Source organism: Watersipora subatra, chromosome 4 (genome assembly GCF_963576615.1).
Source record: "Watersipora subatra chromosome 4, tzWatSuba1.1, whole genome shotgun sequence".
NCBI lineage: Eukaryota > Metazoa > Bryozoa > Gymnolaemata > Cheilostomatida > Watersiporidae > Watersipora > Watersipora subatra.
Window position 1 is genome coordinate 28,172,688 of NC_088711.1, and position 20,932 is coordinate 28,193,619.

Genomic DNA, 20,932 nt, shown 5'->3' on the forward strand with positions numbered 1-20,932 from the left:
ACAACATTGCCAATTACCTTTATCAATTAGGAAAATACAATTGAAAATGGTGTATAAAAAAAATTAATAGCTTCAACAAATTGACTTTTGCTGGAAAGCATTTGCAAGCTATCTGCATAGAAAAAATATCAGCTTGTAGAGAAATTTCTCAGCTTTCCTATGCATATTAATTTATGTAACTATCAGAATTGTGATGTAAGTTACTGCAGTTTTTATACAGTCATGCCGAAGGCTCAAATCGCCCTAGTAATTGCCTCCGTACGCTGGTATTTTCCCGGCCGTAAGCGCGCCGTAGCCAAAGGGTTAAGAACATGCATTAGATATATATAAAGCAGGTAATGTCTGTAGATGCCAACACTATACTATTTAAAGATATCAGAATAGTATTCTCATGCTCTAGATTGGTGAACACAGTAAAATAAGTTTTATGTATTAACATGATACAAATACACAACTTGTTAGCCTGTATGTGGCTTACATCTTCAACCTACCTGCTTCAATAGAGAGCTTGATATCCGCCAATGCTCGACCATCTTCCTAACATAAATAAAGACAACTGGTTAAAAACGAAATTCAATGCAAAAATGTTAAAAAGTTGTTTGTTCAGGTTGAGAAAATTAAACCAAATAAGTGAGGAAGTATCTTAACATCTATTTACATACAAGATATACAGATGTGCTAAATCTGCTGGGAATAGTTATTGTTTCACATACCTTTATACTTGCCAATAATTCTTTACGGTATGTGGAAGGATTTAAAGACATATCACCATCTTTTCTATTTTCTAGCTCAAACGATTCAACATATCGTTGCGCATGCTGAAAATATTAATAACATTATAAAAATGGAGATTCTTAGAATTATTCTTTAATAAGTTAACAACAACAAAAATGTGCCTAATATTTAGAAAATTCAAGATTATTGCATAACCCCCTACAAGGAATCACACTAATTTTGCTGAAAAAACATTGTGGTTAACAGTGAAAATTGACAGAATAGGACTAGGTTCCTTAGTAATAGTTAATGTGTAGATAAATAATCCAACCAGACGTTTCCTACTGATAATTGTTGAAGTCTTGAGACCTCTACGAATGAGAGTGTCACTCACCTTGATAACATACAGTCCACAGCTTCCCCTTGGTAACATACAGTCCACAGCTTACACAATCTTTCTGTTGCATAGCCGCCATCTCACTATCTGTCACAGCATAATCAGCAAACCTCTCATCAACAGAAACAAGCTTCCTGCAAATATTGTTGCTAACAGTGAGTTTTTGGATTAAACCATTTATGCTAGAATGCAAAGGCAATAACTGTTGCTTTTTGTAAGATTTACCGACAAACCTAGTGAAGAATTTCATGCTCACCTTTTTTCAATGGCCTGTTGTCCTTTGTAAGAAAGAGAGTCCATTGAATGAAGATTTCTAAGTTTCCTATCTACCAGCTGCAAACAGAGTACCATATACAACTTGTATATAAAGCTATGCAAGCTAATGCAAGTTGCATGTTATAGATACACGCAGAGCAAGTATTCCCGTGCCTACAAAACAGTTATATTATTCAAGTTACACGCTATATAAAAGATGTGCTGTTTTAAAATTTTAAAACAATTATACTAACTACGCACAGCCATGCAACACTAATTGTTCTCAAAATTAATATCTTGACATAGTCTTTTAGTATAAAAGTGCAGCATAAGAATACTAACCATTAGAGAGTAGTGACTTTGCTCAGAATCATGTCTTGGTACTATAATAATGTCAGCAGGCTGGTCTAATGCGTTAGTGAGACTATCATGGATTAGTAGAGCATGAAACTGAAAATAAACATTTGATAAAGATAAAAAAAGCTAATGAATAATACAATATGACAAAATCTTTTCTGCTCCATTAAGCGCTGCATAATATGTTTATAAAATATATATTTTGTTGATGTAGCAAAAATTATGATAAAATTAATTCCATGAGGAACTTTTACCGCTGATTAAATGAAATAGAGATATTTTGACAGCATCACGTCACATCAACTTTAGATCACAACCTCAAAAAGACATACCTTGATTGTTGATTTCGACTTAGAAATCGCCAGTTTTATGCCAACATCTACCACCTAAATTAAGTAAAATAAAATCTAAAACTTAGTCCAATATATCGAAGGAAAATTACGATTAGAAATTTAACAGACTGCACTAAAAGACACTGTTGCAACACAAACTGTCATCAAGAACATAGTTGCTTATAAAACATCTGTCTAGGATCTATTTTAGCAGCGTAACATTTTATTAAGAGCAGTAAACCTTTGTGGTATTTTTCCAATGCATTATGTTTTTATCACTCTTTTATATATACCTTATATTTCTAGTATCTAGAATAAATCTAAGCATTTCCAGCACCAGCAAAACACCAGTAACCATTCTTTGTAATGCCAGTAATCATTCTTAATTTTCAAGAAGAGTTTTGACTGCAAGCGTGCAGCACCATGCTGGCTCCACGATGCAGCTCGCTTTAGAAATGCAATAGAGAAACAAATATTGCCCGCTAGAGCAGGACGTTTAACACTGATGTCAAAGGTTTTTTTTAAAGCTATACAAAACTATTTTCTTACGTCCATTGTACTACTGATCGAATATAATCGCCAACACAGCTACACAGTTTTCAAACCGAGTTAGGAACTGCGGTCTAGAAACTCACAAATCGTTATCTTTTTTAGATCTGACCTAATACGTCAAGGCGCCATAAGATATTGGTTATTTGTTACAAACAAATAACCTGCAAATAACGCAAATATTTGCAAATATTTGCAAATAACGCAAATATTTGCAAATAACGCAAATATTTGCAAATAACGCAGGTTACGTTTCTCAAAAATGTTATTTGATATAATTATTAGTTCTAGAATAGCTAGTATATCGCTTTTTAGATGGGATTCGGTACCGTTTTGTCGGCATAATATGTGCTATTTGTGCCGTCAACTACGTGATCAATTGAAAAGGTTTTGTATTGTTTTTTTTAGGAGGATATTCAACGATCTAAGCTTTTACAAGACAGAACAGTACAAACGTTTATAGTGGGCTTTGTGATTGAAAAATTTGTATCTAAATAGCTTTTAGATTAGATTCCGGTAATGGTTATCATTTTCACAAGACTGTATCTAATTTTGTTGTTCTTACCAAAAGTAATTGTCTGATCAACCTGTAATACTATAGCATTTGTAGAGTTCATTACATAGGTCATTACTTCATCAAGATCGCAATTTTGTGTGTAGATATATCTAAGTAAAATAGTATAAAGCTGAACACAGATTGGGCATGACTAGCAAGTGCTTTAAGCAATGATATACAGCCCCATTTTGGGCTGTATATCATTGCTTTAAGGCACCAGTACTAAATCCCACAAGTTTTGTTGTCTAGCAGCTCTTATTAGAAATCACGATATCCTTAACTTTTGGGTTGAATGGTTTTTGTTAGAGCATAACACGTAATTATCACTTGTGTCATTGCAGGTTACTTTACATACTATAAATATTGGAACAGATATTTAATGGGGCATTCAATATTTCAAAGCTTTACTGTGCACATCATGTAGAAGAATAAATCTACAATCGTCCACAACAATAGGATCTCTCTTAACCCTTTCGTGGGGGAATTTTCAGGACTATATCAGGCCCCGTGGGCGAATTAATTTTCCGGAAAATCAGTTTCTTTTAAAAGGTTTATACACTCTTGTATGTTATTGTGTGAATATATCTATGTATAAACATGCATATGTATACATGTATATGTCCAGATGTATATATATATCTATATATTATAACTGAATAGAAATATATAACAAAAATATTTATATATGTAGATCTACCAAGATAAATATATACATGTATATTGTATATCTTTTTATGATACGAGTGTACACTTTAATAGTCACAATTTCTGTACAATATATCCAGAAGCATTCTCCTTTACAAAGGCCTACATCACAGTATTTGCACCAGCTGCTTATTCTTGTCTTTTTGTACCAATCACACAGCATCTACAGGAGTAAAAACTAGATCTGTCACTACTACAAACTGATGAATGGTAGGAGATTTATCACTTTCTATATTGGTAATATTCTTCCAGGTACTAACATCACCCCACCAACCTCATCATCATTACTGCTACCAGCTTTTTCATCAATATCACTTCCAGATGTAAAATAATTACAATCACAATTGGAACCTGATTCATTTTCATCTCTGGCTACTAAATCTAAAAAGTCACAGTCAACTGCGATTCTCTTAGTAACTCCGGTACTAGTACATTGTACTTGCTGTATTAGACTAATCACGGAGAGTTCTCTTAGAAGTCGTCATGACGATAAACTAAATGAAAACTCTCGAAGCTTTCAGTAAATAACGGCTAAAACAGAACCAAAAAGAAGAAAAAAAATTATTAGGAACGGTTTTCTAATTTTTTTCCAATTTTTGTCCGTTTATTACATAGACCTATTAACTATACTAGACTGGGCAATGCGAAGCCACGGTGTCCTACATAAATAGCCACATTCCTCGCGACGCAACGTCAACGCTTTGTTCACTTGCAGCTGGTCAGGCAAGCGAGTCATCATTGTTTACATTGAAAGAATGGCTGAGACAGCTTTGTTGCTACATGTAATTTGACATAACTACTAAAGTACACAAGATATTGGTTTAAAACTTTAGATGCAAAGCTTATACGCTATGCATTTCTTACCCTGCAAATTTGTAAACACAAAGTTGAATATTTCATATGTAAAGTGCTAGTAAAAATGTATATATCTATTCAAAAAATATTGCAAAATTATCAATGTTGCCCTATGCTATGGGCTAACATGTCAGATAGCTAGGTGTACAAACTGATTTCAAATGCATACACACTGGTAAATGGTACACTGATCGCAGTCTGCCATGAACATAAATGTTGAGTCTTAGGTGTTATGCAAACAGCATCAGAAAAATCGTAGAAAACTAACGACAAATGGTACACTTTTCTAGACATAATTATTGTGACAGGCTACACATGACTAAAGACGACCAGTCGGCTGAGCTTTGATCTAAGATTACTTTTGTTAGCTGCTACCTTTGTAGCCTCGTGGTGAATTCTAATTCTGACATATCTGGATGTGATAGTTTTAACTAACGCTGGCTGCGCTGTGACTTGAGCATGGAAATTCCTGATGCAAATTGCTTTGTAAAACCAATAAAAGAGTCTTAGTGACCACCAGCTTGTGTATGTCTGCAGTGATTCCTTGTAAGTCAACACACTGCCGTATAATCTGTTCTGAGCCTAGACATATCTTTGTGACGACAGGATGAGGTGTAAACAGACCACCTCTATCTTTTACACTGATTAGTGTCGCATCATCCCTGGTGTGTAAACCTGGACAGCAGGCTATAAAGCTGGTGCAGTCATTGCAGTTGAGTTTTAAGCTCCGTACCACATAACCTGCTAAATAAATAGTATATGTTAATATTATTATAAAAAGTATATGTATCAACCGTAAAATAAATTTACCTACATCTCACTGATCCGCTGCAGTATTCTTTCAAGCCACTCTGCTACCTGTATATCTGTTCTATACACTAACAATAAGTGAAAGTAGCTAATACCAAAATACATGTACATACCTAAATCATGTACCACAATATGGGCAGTCATGCAGTTTAGCACATGCAACAAGGCTGCAATGTGTGCCAGATCTCTTATTTTGTAGAAAATTTGGAGGAATTGGTTGTATTTACCTACCGATGTACTCCACTATGTTCGAGACAGATTTTGACAGATCGATTTCCAGCCGTTCGCTTGATTCCAAATAATCATGGAAGTCATCGTCACTTTCTACAAGAATTTTTCTTCGTTTAGATGAGAGAAGTAGGAAGCAGTAGCCATCTGAGCTATCACAATCAAGACAGTTAGCACTCGTGCTTGGTGTGATGTCTGTTTTCACTAGTCGAGCTCTCAGTACAGATTTGAAGCTATGGATATCTGGATTATTGTTGAAACCTCCCTTGGCCCGAATCTTTGAGGACAGTGTTTCTATATGCTCTTGTCTAAGCTTGTACAGAAGTAAATACTTGGCCTCGCGAAATGTTTGAAAAATTTAATTCCCTATTCCAAGGTATGAGGTACGCTTATGTAGAGGGTCGGGAATGATCTCTTCAGATTGCTTGGCGGCTGTTGGCTCTTCATAGCAAAGTGAAGGTTCCAGGACTGGCTCATTGCGGTCTGGTGGAGATGATTTAAATAGTGTTGGTCGGCATAACAGTCGTCTATGCTTTGGTTGAGTCGGTTGTAAATATTTTGGCGGAGAATCAAATACCCTTAGTACAGCAGCAGGTTCTAGTATGGCAGCCATCACCATACTCATTTACTAGCCCATGTCCACCTGCCATGGTCATGAAAAACTTCATGAAATGGGCAAAACCTTGTCTACTTCGCGGTTGGCACCTCTTTGTGCGAAGCAACTTTTCTGATATTACTGCCAGCAATGAACTTTAGAAAACATTTTGGAATAACTATTATTTGTATGCATATCTCGAAAAAATCCGCAAGATTTCTTGCTCTTCATATCTAGGTACCTCTCACAACCACACTTGAAAACGATTTAAGTAAAATTTACCTTTGAATCATTTCCAGTGCTGGTAGTTGCTCCACTCTCCATGGCTTCCTACTTAAAAATATGGCCTGGACTAGGCAAAGTGTTCAAAGCAACAAAGTTCACATAGACCTACTTTTTGATGCTGTTTGCATAACACCTAAGACCCAACATTTATATTCATGGCAGACTGCGATCAGTGTACCATTTACCAGTGTGTATGCATTTGAAATCAGTTTGTGCACCTAGCTATCTGACATGTTAGCCCATAGCATAGGGCAACATTGATAATTTTGCAATATTTTTGAATAGATCAATATACATTTTTACTAGCACTTTACATATGAAATATTCAACTTTGTGTTTACAAATTTGCAGGGTAGGAAAAGCATAGTGTATAAGCTTTGCATCTAAAATTTTAAACCAATATCTTGTGTACTTTAGTAGTTATGTCAAATTACATGTAGCAACAAAGCTGTCTCAGCCATTCTTTCAATGTAAACAATGATGACTCGCTTGCTTGACCAGCTGCAAGTGAACAAAGCGTTGACGTTGCGTCGCGAGGAATGTGGCTATTTAAGTGGGACACAATGCTGAGCCGTGATGCATTGGATTGCCCAGTCTAGTATAGTTAATAAGTCTATGGTTTATTACTGCTAAAAATGATCGTTTTGTGCAAATAGAAAATAATTTTTAGAGGCTAACCGAAGCCAATATATCGTAGCTTGCTATCGATCAAAAAAGTAAACAAAAAAACGACATTTAGTTAACCAAAAGCCGTAATAAAAGAAATATATTTCTCTAGCAACAAAATTGTCGCTCTGCCCATTGGAAGGAGTATCGCTAAGCGACAAAGATGTCGTTTTGCCCGCGAAAGGGTTAATTGGATTAGCAAACTAAATATCATTGTCAGGTCATATTGTTAAATAACGTGCAGGTACATACCTTGATACGACACTGTAGAATGTCCTCATCTGTGAGTTGCCGTATAGCTTATATGTCATAGCACCGAGAAGCCAATAAAGCTGTGAATCCTATACTGTTAATCTGATAGCTTTAATACCATGGCGAAAGCATCACTTACCTCGACTTCTAGTACTAGCGTCTCACCATTGCCTTAGACATCGTTAGGCTACATAAGACCTCAAAACACGATTGCACACCACATATGACGGCGAGACTTTTTCCGAACTCATCACATAACTATTACTCGGACACAGTTTTTTTTTATGGCACATTTAATTAAGGGAAATTTGATTTTTCTCACATTATTGATTTCCAATGTCTGCTGTATGAAAGTAAGAATTTTTATTTTAGTCGTGCAAAGTTAACAAGCTATTTTTCTTCATTTATATAACCATATGAAATATCGTTAGGTATACGAGTTAATAGTGCTAACACGATGCTTTAGTGTAATATTTTTACCGAAGGTCTGTTTATTTACATAGTCCAGCAGTGTTGGTCCCCCTATACAAAATATTTACGAGTTTACAAGATCGAAGTGTATGCTGCTTTCATTAAATGAATGTGCATGCGCTTTAGAAGCATCACAAAAGTTCTGTTTGGTCAGACCTGCTAACTCTGGAGTGGGGAAAGGAGTGAGAGTCTATTTTGGAGGCAATGAAAACGCGAGGATTTGATAAGTGGGGTAAATTTTCATAGCGTATAAAAACACCACAGCGAAAGATAATATAACTCCATATGGAAACCACATGTCGTGGAAGATATTGATAGATGAGAATGCCACAAATATATTTATAGATGTTTATTAGTAGTAAGTATATGATTACTACTTGAAGATTGGGGCAAAAAATACAGGTTTGCTTGGGTAAAAAGGGCAATTGCGTGACAGGGGTGTGAGATGCGTGAGGCATGTGGCAATTGCGTGAGTCTCACGCCCAATGTGTGAGAGTTGGCAGGTATGTGTTTGGCTGTTATCTCATAGAACATGCTTGTGGCCTATATGGTTAGACCGTTAGTAAACGCTCAGTATTAACAGTTTATATTGCTAAAATATGCTGTGCATCAATGTCTTATTCAAGAAACAGGAGAGTGTTTATTCGCTGGTTTTTTAAAACTATGGTTAATCCTTAGTCAAAGAATTACTAGATAGAATGGCCTAATTATGGGATTTTGTTAGGTTTTTATTGAGACAAAACCCATTAATATCTTCCATATTTTTATTATGAATGCAAATTACCGAATCAACTTTGCAGAGGTTGTCTGGGGGCAAGAAATATGTGGATTGCATTGGCTGGCACTCTGATGGTAATTTACAATACGTTGGCTCCAATTACTGGACAATACACACCTACTTGGGATTCTCTTGACTCCCGGCCTCTGCCCACTTGGTATGATGAGAGCAAAATCGGTATTTTTGTTCACTGGGGCGTTTTCTCTGTGCCTGCCCTTCATGGCTCCAACTTCTGGAAGTTTTGGCATGACTCCAAACCTGGAGATTTTTATTACGAGTTTATGAAAAAGAACTACAGGGAGGACTGGACCTATGCAGACTTTGCCAGTCAGTTTACTGCAGAGCTGTTTGATCCAAAACAGTGGGCTGATCTGTTTGAGGATGCTGGAGCAAAGTAAGTGTTCTATTGAAAGGCTATTACCGTACAGGTAGCTTGAGATCCTGGAAACTTAAAACATGTTTTTAATTGTCCATGAGTTGCTTAACATATCTGTTCTTTGGCCTACCAAGGTCATACATATTATTGTTAGTAATTTTGAAAAAAAAACTGATTAAAAAACACCTCTTGCCATGATTCCATTATCCATATGTAGATCAAATTTAGTCTGATTAATAACTATGTCTTGACTATTTTATGGAGTATTTTAAAACTAAACCGTTAAATCATAATTAAAGATTTAATTTTAAAATTTACTGAACTTGAATACCTCCTGGTTTTGAACTCTCACTCCTTACAGATAAATAACTATATTGTTGCAAGTGTGAAGCTGTCGAATGTCAACTGAACTCTTCCTTTTAGCTCTTAATAGCATGTCTGCGTTGCAAGTATAAAATATTTCACCACAATCATGAATATAAAATGGTATTTTTAATTTAGGCATAGTGTTCAAAGACCTAGCATCCACAGTTTATAGTTTATATTGCTAAAATATGCTGTGCATATTTGCATAAGAGTCTTATTCAAGAAACAGGACAGTGTGTATTCGCTGGTGTTTTTAAACTATGGTTAATCCTTAGTCATAGAATTACTAAAAAAAGCAGACATTTTCTATAAAACATACCGTAAAGCATCTATCCATGACCGATTCAACCTAGGAAATTTCCAACAAATAGTGTAAGATTTGAGCGAACGTTTCAATCCACACACAATGTAATTTTCAACATAATCCATCGTTTTTTTGGTGTCATCACCCTGTTTGCACATGCGCTCGTCCACGACAAAGCTGCCATCTTTGTAGAAAACGATCGTCATTCTCTTGATTAATAGTATTTTTTGGTGTTGTTTTGATACTAAAATAAAAAATTTGCAAACAAAAGCATTGTTTACAATAATTAATTGCAAAAGCTTTGTGTTTTTAATGATAAAAGTTATCCATAAAGATGGCAGACAACGATAGAATGACGTCACGTAAAAACGAAGGATATTGTTTGAAGTTTCTCGACATGTGGTAGATTAGTAAATGAAAGTGAAACAGTCAAGTAAAATAAAAGATAGACTAAAAAGAAAGTGTAAAACGAAGAAAAATAAATAGGAAAAGTTAGTTTATGTTTCTAGTTTGAATAAGTTGCGTCGTGCTCATTTTTCACAACCTTTACCTACTGTGTGCATCGCTACACTTATGCATGGCCTAGCTTACCCTCATGCTTACTCTTGTCGTCAAGTCGTCAAGTGTCTCTAAAGTAAATTCACTAAATACTTCTTTATTTTGATTATTATTTTAGTGAATACTTTTTTCACATGCATCTCTTACAAAGTTTTATCAAGATAATATGTACGTGTATAAATTGGCCATCATAGGTTTTTGGGTTGGAGAATGAATGAAACAGATAAGCTTTATAGACGTAGTTTTATAGTAAAGATTAGCTTCAACTTGTTTTAACAAACAAAACTAATTTTTGAACGTATTAAATTTGTATGTAGAGGTTCGACTTTACTAACATTTCCCAACCTTGTGGAAGATCGCCCAATTATTTCCTGTGACATAATGGTTAGATAATTCATGATCCTCTGAATTGTACTGACTTGTAGTTCCCAAGTTGGATAAATCAGCATCTGACGTGTCGATTTTTAATTTCTTTTGCTATAGTTTTTATTGTGAGCGGAGAAAGTTCAGTTTTTACTCAGAGCGTAGAAGGTTGAGTTTTTACTGTGAGTGTAGAAGGTTGAGTTTTTACTGTGAGTGTAGAAGGTTGAGTTTTTACTGTGAGTGTAGAAGGTTCAGTTTTTATTGTGAGCCGAGAAGGTTCAGTTTTTACTGAGAGCGTAGAAGGTTGAGTTTTTACTGTGAGTGTAGAAGGTTGAGTTTTTACTGTGAGTGTAGAAGGTTGAGTTTTTACTGTGAGTGTAGAAGGTTGAGTTTTTACTATGAGTGTAGAAGGTTCAGTTTTTACTGTGAGTGTAGAAGGTTGAGTTTTTCCTGTGAGTGTAGAAGGTTCAGTTTTTACTATGAGTGTAGAAGGTTCAGTTTTTACTGTGAGTGTAGAAGGTTGAGTTTTTCCTGTGAGTGTAGAAGGTTCAGTTTTTACTATGAGTGTAGAAGGTTGAGTTTTTACTGTGAGTGTAGAAGGTTCAGTTTTTACTGTGAGTGTAGAAGGTTGAGTTTTTACTGTGAGTGTAGAAGGTTCAGTTTTTATTGTGAGTGTAGAAGGTTCAGTCTTTACTGTGAGTGTAGAAGGTTCAGTTTTTACTGAGAGCGTAGAAGGTTGAGTTTTTACTATGAGTGTAGAAGGTTCAGTTTTTACTGTGAGTGTAGAAGGTTGAGTTTTTACTATGAGTGTAGAAGGTTGAGTCTTTACTGTGAGTGTAGAAGGTTCAGTCTTTACTGAGAGCGTAGAAAGTTGATGTATGTTGGCAGCATTATTTGTTTGGAAAAACAATTGGATCTGAGAAAGCAGCTGCAGCCAAAACTGCAAGTGATTGTTTGAAAGTTTTTTCCTATATCACCGGTGATTTAGTCAACAATTTTATGTTAACCAGGTATGTTGTGCTGATCACCAAACACCACGAAGGATTCTGTAACTGGAATACAAATTATTCATTCAACTGGAACGCTATGCAAGTCGGACCAAAGAGAGATCTTGTTGGTTGGTTGTCAACTGTGTTTCCCGAAACACTATTTTCCGTTTTTCAATTCATCGATCACTCTACTTGCTAGAACCAAAGGGTTGTTGGTGCAGCTTTTATTGGCTCTGTTTTGTGTTACAATACATCATTTAATAACTTTGAGTGTCTAACGGTCAAGTACACGGGGGAGATTACTTTTTTACCAATATCTTACACATGCAGCCTTAGCTGATCCACTGGTGTCATTTCTTAACTCCTGATATCTTTTTGAAAAAACAAGTGTGTTTTGTATGGGGGGACAAACCTGTATCAAGCCGAATACTTACATTGCTTGTGGTCCAAGCCATGTAAGTATTCCTTGGTGGCTTACTTACAAGTCCAATTAATAATATTTTAGCCATAATGTACTAGTGAACTTTAGGTTCAAAAACCTGCAAAGTCAATATCTATCATCACTTTATGCTGTTGATTTTGGTTGTTCTGTTTGTAGCTGAAGTATCAAAAGCAGTTCGTGGGGCTGGTTTACACCTTGGGCTGTACCACTCACTGTATGAGTGGTTCAACCCACTGTATCTGCTTGATAAAGGCTCTGGCTATCGGTCTCAACTTTTTGTGAAGGTAAATTTTATACCCTTTTGCATTTATTTAATTGTTTTGCATAGATGGCTTGTATTTAAAATGATGGAAGTCATTATTGAGCTGAAAAGCTCGTATATACATTTGACCTATTTACTAGCTCCTTTGATCTTTTCAGTCAAAAATTTGTAGGTTAAAACACAATTACTTGTCTCCTGGAAGAACCTTGATTAGCCACATGACAGCCGGCCTGTTTTATTGTTATAACTAACAATGTGTGTTATTGTTCTTGAACATCACCATCACATTCAGTTTAAATTTTGCTTCTGAAAATAGTGAAACATTTTGTTACAGGGGAAAACAATTCCTGAATTGTATGAATTGGTTAACACATACAGGCCAGATCTCATCTGGTCAGATGGAAACAATGAGGCCTCAGATGACTACTTTGATTCTAAGGAGTTTCTTACTTGGCTTTACAATGACAGGTGGGGCGGTGACCAATAGTCCCGTCTTTACCCCTATCATTATACCTACCTATATAGCGTGTGTGCAGAAACTGATTATTTGGTTGGCTTGAAAAACTCCATGTTACTTTTTTCAATTGTTGAAAGTTTCCAAAAATATATTTTACATGTAAGAGTTTTTATAATTATTGTATTTGGTACAGTTTTAAGTTTCAAACAATTTAATTGATTCATACATTTAATTGATCTGTACATTTCTTGCGTTAAACGTTGTGGATGGCTAATTGTTTTATAACTGTTTGCACAACTCCTAGGACAAGATGGACACTATCACAATGTCTTTGATCTACATCAATGCAACAAATAATGGCGGCGTAATAACAAACAATAATTTATTGTCAGTGCTGGACATTTATTGACACATTATTTTTTAATACAACTAGCCGTGCGATATGCCACTACAGCAGTCGCTGCATCTGCATTTACTAGGTCTAAAGTCTGCTCTTGTTTTTCTACTATTTTCATACAGTTGGAAGCTTGATTATAATTTGTTGACTCGTCCATTCTACAGACTTCACACTTTGTGACTAGACTAGCCAATTGTTTGTTGCAGTCCAGTCAAAGATCAAGTGGTTGTGAACGATCGCTGGGGCAATACCACTAACTGTAAACATGGAGGGTACTTGACCTGCGATGACAGGTACAACCCTAAGGTAGGTGGAGCCTAAGGTGGGCAGAGCCTAAGGTAGGCGCAGCCTAAGGTAGGCGGAGCCTAAGGTAGGTGGAGCTTGTTGTTTTACTTCTTTGCCTGCTATTTGTCTGATTGCTGTATAATCAATTGACTTGAGAGTACTGATCCGAATAGTATAACATGTAAAATTATATTATTACCATTTTGTTTGTCTACTAACTGCCCTGTTCGCATTAGAAAGTGTTAGATTATTCTTTGATTTTTTTAAATTGACCTTTAGTCGCATTTAATCTTTAAAGTTATCTTTTTAAAGGCTGTAAGTGTTAAAATGTTGGAAACTATCAACATTGCTGAAAGTTGATTGGTTAAAATGACAAGGTCATTGTAACAAGGTCGCTGGTACCTGTTGATAAGTCTGCAATCTAAATAACAGTGAAATTTTTTGTTTATACAATTCCGAGTTTGTTGACTGGAGATTACTGCTTCGCACTCAATAGTTGCGTGTGATCACATTCGATGAGCTGTTAACATATACACTATGGAATTCCGAGTCTCCCTTAAGTATTCCATTCAGTATCCATGGTTTGCCTGTGTTAGTCAAAATGAATAAACGCCTATTACTAGCGCAATCGCATCTCCAGTTCATATGCGGTTAGTTCAACAGCGATTTGGCACCCTGAAGTTAGTACACTGTTTGCTATCTCTTTGACTCAGGTGCTCCAAGCTAGGAAGTGGGAGAATTGTGACTCAGTGCAGAAAACAGCTTGGGGATACCGGAGAGATGATGATCTCAGAGATTATAAGCCCATTCATGATATTATTTCCACAATGGCCCAAACCATCAGGTTTGTTATTGTCTGTCGGGCTTTGTCTAGTAACTCGTAGATAAAGACTTAATTGTTTAAAAGTGGTTTTAAAAAGTTGAAAGAGGAATAACATGAGATGGAGGGAGGGTGGGCTGTAGAATAATGGAGAAAAATGCGAAGTCACTACAAACCAGATGAGAGAAAACAAGGAGAAGCTTCATTTTAAGTTTGCTAGGGTTTAAGGTAGATGTTCAAAGATTGACTTGCAACCAAATTCACATTACCGTTATTTGATATGAGAAGATTCACCATGTCTTACTCTGTTGTGTTGTAGGTGCCAAATATGTGGAAAGGTGATTACAAGCTCTTAAAAGCTAGTTTGGATTCGCTTTCCAAAATGGCTCAAATGTGATGTAGTTGTGAGAGATGGTTTCTGTTTACACTTTCTTGCAACCTTATTCGTCAAAATATTTTCACAAATATAGTTCACACATTCAATAAAACAATGTCTATTGTTCTTTCACGTCTGTTTTATCGTCATTGTAATGTTGTCACTTTTAGCACTGATATCTTATTACTTACCGTAAAAAATCGTTAAACTTTTTAACCTTAGCTCGAAGAAGTACATATCATTGTCTGATAATCATGACGAGCCTGATGGACACCTGTGATAATCGAAAAGTGCTGCAAAAATTATTTGCGAAGTATTGGGTCACATAATCAGAGAACGACTTGACGATTGAATAATGCAGAGACAAAACTGTAAAGTAGCGAGCATCTATATTTGATACGGGGTCTTCGGTAAAACCGTCATAAACTAGTGCTACGATAAGTTTATATTGTGCTTTTTATTGGCCTTTCAATTCACGTGAGAACATACGTGACAAGACGATAACCAAATTTCGTGGTTACGTCATCGAAATAAAGAGATTCCAATCTACGGCCGCTTTTCGTTTTTGAGCTTTTAAGAGTTTGTAATCACACTTCCACATATTTGGCACTTACAACAGAGTAAGACATGGTGAATCTTTTGATATCAAATAACTGTAATGGGAATTTCGTTGCAAGTCAACCTTTAAACCATAACTGTCACGAACAACTTTTATTGTATTTACTAGGTAAATCAGATACGCTGATTCCGATTTTGTACACAAAATAAAGATTAGTCCACTATCAGAGTAATGAAGGCTTTTTTATAGCGTTTTAATATCGGTCTCGAAAACAACACGATCGGCATAACGAGCTCTGCCCATAAATACGTGACGTAACCTAGCTTTTTAGGAACAGAAGTTACGTAGGGATGTTTAGACCAATTTAGAATAATAGAGATGAGTGTTTTAAAATCCGCTAATATCTAAATTCAGCCTTCAAAATAATATCAGTCTTTTCTGAAAGGTAGATAAGCTATTTAGCATTGCATATTTAAAAAAGCGCGATAACAACGCTAGCTTGTGATAAAACCGCGCTTTTCGAGCCCATTTTTATCGGCGTTCAGTCCATTTAATCATCATGTAACAAGCTACGAGCAATTTTAAATAGTTTATATACCTTTCATAAAAAACTGAAATTATTTTACAGGCTGGATTTAGATAATAATGGGTCTTAAGACACCCTCTATTATTCTAAATCGGACTAAACATTCCGAACTTCCGTTCCTGAAAAAGCTAGGTTTCGTCACATATTTATGGGCGGAGCTTGTAATGCCGATTGTGTCGTTTTCGAAAAGGATATTGAAACGCTTTAAAAAAGCTTAAAAGTTGTTCGTGACAGTTATGGTTTAAGGTAGATGTTTAAGGTAGATGTTTAAAGATTGACTTGCAACAAAATTCACATTACAGTTGTTTGGTATCAAAAGGTTCACCATGTCTTACTCTGCTGTGTCGTAGGTTGTAGGTACTCTTCGTACAGTCTTAAATTGTTTGCTTGCACTTTATGTACTGTGACTCCATACCGAATGTTTCAGCTGTGGTGGAAACTACCTTCTCAATGTTGGACCAACTCATGATGGTAGAATTCTACCAATATTTGAGGAGAGGTTGAGACAGATGGGGGCGTGGCTTAAAGTCAACGGAGAAGCAATCTATGCTAGTTCACCCTGGAGATATCAGAATGATACAGTTTCTGGCAATGTCTGGTAAGTGTTGGTATAGTTAAAAGCTTTTTGCTATCACTAGAGGCAAAAAATTGTAAGCTAAAGGACTGGCTATACACACCGGAGAATGTATCGCCGATGTACATGTATAATGCAGATATTTGCTGTTGCTACACACGCTAATGCAACTAAACGATACATAGTATTCGCAAATAAATTGACCAATGAGAACATTTCCTCTGTCTTGTGAAGCCATAACATTATTGCTGGGCTTTAAAGTATACAGTACTTGAACATTATCAGCATAGTTACTATCTAATATGGCTCATTAAAGTATACAGTACTTGAACATTATCATCATAGTTACTATCTAATATGGCTCATTAACAATGTGTGCTAGCTATAGCACTTGCACAGTTATTTTCATTGCCATATTTGCATTTCATCGCCACATCTTCTCGATGTTTGTAGCCATACTGAACGCTGAGATTTAGGTTTCTCTAAGGCTATGTCACTTATGGCTATGTCACATGTTTCTCTAAGGTTATGTCACATATGGCTATGTCACATGTTTCTCTAATGCTATGTCACATATGGCTATGTCACATGTTTCTCTAAGGCTATGTCACATATGGCTATGTCACATGTTTCTCTAAGGCTATGTCACATGTTTCTCTAAGGCTATGTCACATGTTTCTCTAAGGCTATGTCACATATGACACAATTAAAAGAAAACGAGAGCTAAATAAGATACGATACAATGTTAGTCACTGTGGTTCCTTTATTTATATGTCGACTTGCAACAAAATTCACATTACAGTTATTTTATATCAAAAGATTCACCGTGTCTTACTCAGTTGTGTTGTAGGTGAAAAATATGTGGAAATGTGATTACAAGCTCTTAAAAGCTAAAAAACGAACGGTTAATCGCAGCCACACGAGACCGCCTTAGTTTGGATTCTCTTTCCAAAACGGATCAAATGTGACTTAGTTGTGGGAGATGGTTTCTGTTTACACTTTCATGCAACCTAATTCGTCGAAATTTTTTTCACAAATATACTTCACGCATTATAAAACCATGTCTATTGTTCTTACGCGTCTGTTTTATCGTCATTGTAATGCTGTCACTTGTAGCACTGATATCTTATAACTTACCGTAAAAATTCATTTAATCTTTTAACCTTACCTCGAAGGAGTACATATCATTGTCTGATAATCATGACGAGCCTGTTGGTCACCTGTAATAATCGAAAAGTGCTGCAAAAATTATATGCGAAGTATTGGGTCGCATGATCAGATTACGACTTGACGATTTGATCAAGCCGAGACAAAACTGTAAAGTAGCGGAGCATCTATATTTGATAAGGGGTCTTCGGTAAACCCGAAGTGTTTGTCATAAACTAGTGCTACGATAAGTTTTATATTGAGCTTTTTATTGGCCTTTCAATTCACGTGAGAACATCACATGGCAAGACAATAACCAAACTGTCATGACTACGTCAGAGAAATATACAGATTCCAATCTACAGCGGCTTTTCGTTTTTGAGCTTTTAAGAGCTTGTAATCACATTTTCACATATTTGGCACCTACAACACAACAGAGTAAAACATGGTGAATCTTTTGATACCAAATAACTGTAATGTGAATTTTGTTGCAAGTCAACCTTTAACATTTTGGCATCATATTCTTCTAAGTTGTTTTTAAATGTAATGTCACAGTCTGCTATCGGTTTAAAAATTTAGATTTTTGAAAATCTTCTAGAGTTATTAATTAAATCATTGAAAATTTGAAAATCACTGTGAAACCTCTATTTGAATGCCATGGCGCTCTATTTTTCAACCCTTCTCCTATAGTGGTGGTCAAATAGAGGCTGGTGTTGTATTTTTCAAATGGCTCGTCAGAATTCTGGGAAGATTAATTTAAACCTGTGACAGGCGAAGTGAATGTTGCCTATATTTTGCACTCTCCTTCGGGCGGAGCGACATTAATCCTTTTGAATGCCATAAATCTGCCAACTTATCTCCAACTTTTCAAAGATCTCATAATAAATATGCATTGGGAATCTGAGAACTATCTCCACCAGTTGATATCTATTGCTTGCAATTAACCTGCGATAATATTATAGCCTGCGTTTGCTGTGCAATTTGTTGGATTTTTTAATTATTTTCATTCTAAATTTGAAGAAATGCTTTTATTTTATGACTATATTCAACAATGTTGCATAAAAGTTTATTGCATTCATTGATATGTTAGCTACAATTTGCAACAAAACAGGCATTACGCACAAATGCAACACGTAAAAGTTTTGCTCACTACGCACAACTTTTTAGCTTAAAACTAGTCGTTTATATACCGCATTAAACAAGGAATTATTATTAGCCTGATACAGTTACTAATTATTTCTGTGGTGTCGCTTTCAAAGTTTTCAACTGAAGAGGGTGTTCAATTAGAGGTTTTACGGTAGTGTTAATGAACTCTACTTGATGGAGTCCCTTTGGCGATGCTTGCTGCTGTGTTTGATCTAATAAAAATAGTTTTTGTCAAGCTCCATTGTTTTTTTGTTAACTTTGAAACATCCTAGAAGAACGAATGCATATATGCTTGTTTTAAACAACAGAAAAGCATATCGTAATAACATAAATTAAACGCAGCTTCCTTAACAACTAAATTGTGAATGGTGCCTGAAAAAGTTGCAAATGAAACAAAGTAGTAACTATATTAAAATCAAAACGATACTTTTGATTAACCTATTCACGCAAGTGATTTTTTTTGTCATTGATAGGTGCTGATACTTGGTGAGGCAAGTCATACAACTTCCAGTCTACCAAACCATTTTAATTTTTTCTCATTTATTGCAGAATGAAGGGTTACTTCTTCACACATTGTTGTATCTCATTGTGAAAACTAGTGCTGCATTTTCTTTAGGTATACGAAGAAGAAGTCGAACAGTTCGATAACTGGATATAGCATTTATGCATTTGTACTCGATTGGCCTCTGAACAACAAGCTCACACTCGGTGCGCCAATAGCTACTCCTGCAATTGAGATTACGATGTTGGGATATTCCCAAAATGGAAAGAATCTTCAATATGACCTGAGAAAAAATGATCTGGGCATAATGGTCTATTTTCCTTACATTCCACCAAATGAGCTTCCTTCCTTTTATGCTTGGGTACTTAAACTCGATAATGTTGCGAATGTTTAAGCGTCATCCCATATGTTTACATTTTGAACATGATTTTTCGTCACATTTGAAATGCTTGTTATGTTTGAATAATGAATCACATGTGTAACATTTATAGCCAGAATATTGTTATATCTACAGTAATTTTACGGTGGAGATTAGAATTTGCTATTGCTACCTTATAGTGCCACAAGTAATCTCTCAATATTATTAATGAATAATAATTTTTACTTTGTTATTTTCACTTAGTTTCAGCTATTGAGGCTATTTCATGCATAACTTGAAGCAATATTTCTTTTTTTAAATGTGTATGTACTCTTATTCACTTGCCCTAAGACCACTTTTCTACAAAGCTGTAATACTGTACTGTTGATATAATAGCCAACTACCTAATTTGATGTAGTCTTTTTAAGCTGTATTCCTTAGAGAAATTGGCGAGCTGATGTTGGCTGGCTGAAGTTTGCTAATTTATGTCTCGCGTTTTCAAAAGTTTGCAATAAAATAAGTGATGTTGATGAATGTCAGGAATTTTCTTACCAGCTATCTGAATAACGTCAAACAGATTCATGTTTGACAAAATCATGAATCGGTGTTGTGCCGAAACTTATTGTACCATACAGTAATTTATACAGTATATATAAATCCCAATGTTCATCTTTTTGTTAAACCCTGTGTCCAGTTATAACAAATAAAATTTAGTAATAAAAAGTCTGTGTGACACTGGAATTGATCTCGGGATCTCCTGTTCTTAAGGCGATGAACTTGACCATTAAGCTGCACGGACCGCAATGAATTCATTCGGCAAATAGTCATTACATTGGTTAAGAGCGCTTGCTTAGGCTTAATAATGAGCACTGTTTATTGTTACGTGTAATGATTGGTAAGCTGGTACAAAACACGGGTATTGTTTTAGTTACGATCTCGCTTGCCTGTTACTCTAATTCATTAGGTAATTATTCTATCATCCGTACAACGCCGGACATCCGACTAGTTACCGTATATCAAAGACCTATTAACTATACTTTTAGTTTATAGCTATTATAGTTGTCTATGCCGTATATACAGCTCTACATAAGTATTGTTTATACGAGAAAGCAACTCCTTTGTTTTGGCGAAATCACTTTGTACAATTAAGGGCAAATAACAAAACTTCTCCGATAACCCTTAGACGAAAAATCTCTTATAAATTTGAGCACAACCGATCAAGCATAAAGATGATTTATTGGCGACAAAAGTATTGTTTAGG

The 20,932-nt window shown here is 35.6% G+C and overlaps 1 protein-coding gene across 2 annotated transcripts; it reads left to right on the forward strand.

Moving 5' to 3' along the window:
- Positions 1–2,817: 2,817 nt before the first annotated feature.
- Positions 2,818–20,205, forward strand: LOC137393782 (alpha-L-fucosidase-like). 2 transcript variants are annotated; one of them, XM_068080475.1, is made up of 9 exons: positions 2,818–2,850; positions 8,828–9,199; positions 11,783–11,889; positions 12,360–12,487; positions 12,800–12,933; positions 13,526–13,625; positions 14,318–14,448; positions 16,373–16,543; positions 19,428–20,205. In XM_068080475.1, exons 2-9 carry the CDS (start codon positions 8,850–8,852, stop codon positions 19,705–19,707), a joined length of 1,401 nt encoding a protein of 466 aa, XP_067936576.1. In that variant the 5' UTR covers positions 2,818–2,850; positions 8,828–8,849; the 3' UTR covers positions 19,708–20,205. The 2 variants fall into 2 exon arrangements, with proteins under 2 accessions (XP_067936576.1, XP_067936574.1); XM_068080473.1 differs by lacking the exon at positions 2,818–2,850 and adding an exon at positions 2,858–2,991.
- Positions 20,206–20,932: the final 727 nt, after the last annotated feature.

Excerpts from the sequence above, each read along its gene's own strand:
- LOC137393782 (XM_068080473.1), top strand. The coding sequence starts at position 2,867 with ATGTTATTTGATATAATTATTAGTTCTAGAATAGCTAGTATATCGCTT. Across the intron at positions 2,992-8,827 it reads CTACGTGATCAATTGAAAAG|AGGTTGTCTGGGGGCAAGAA; the intron begins GTTTTGTATTGT and ends TCAACTTTGCAG. Across the intron at positions 12,934-13,525 it reads ACTTGGCTTTACAATGACAG|TCCAGTCAAAGATCAAGTGG; the intron begins GTGGGGCGGTGA and ends TGTTTGTTGCAG.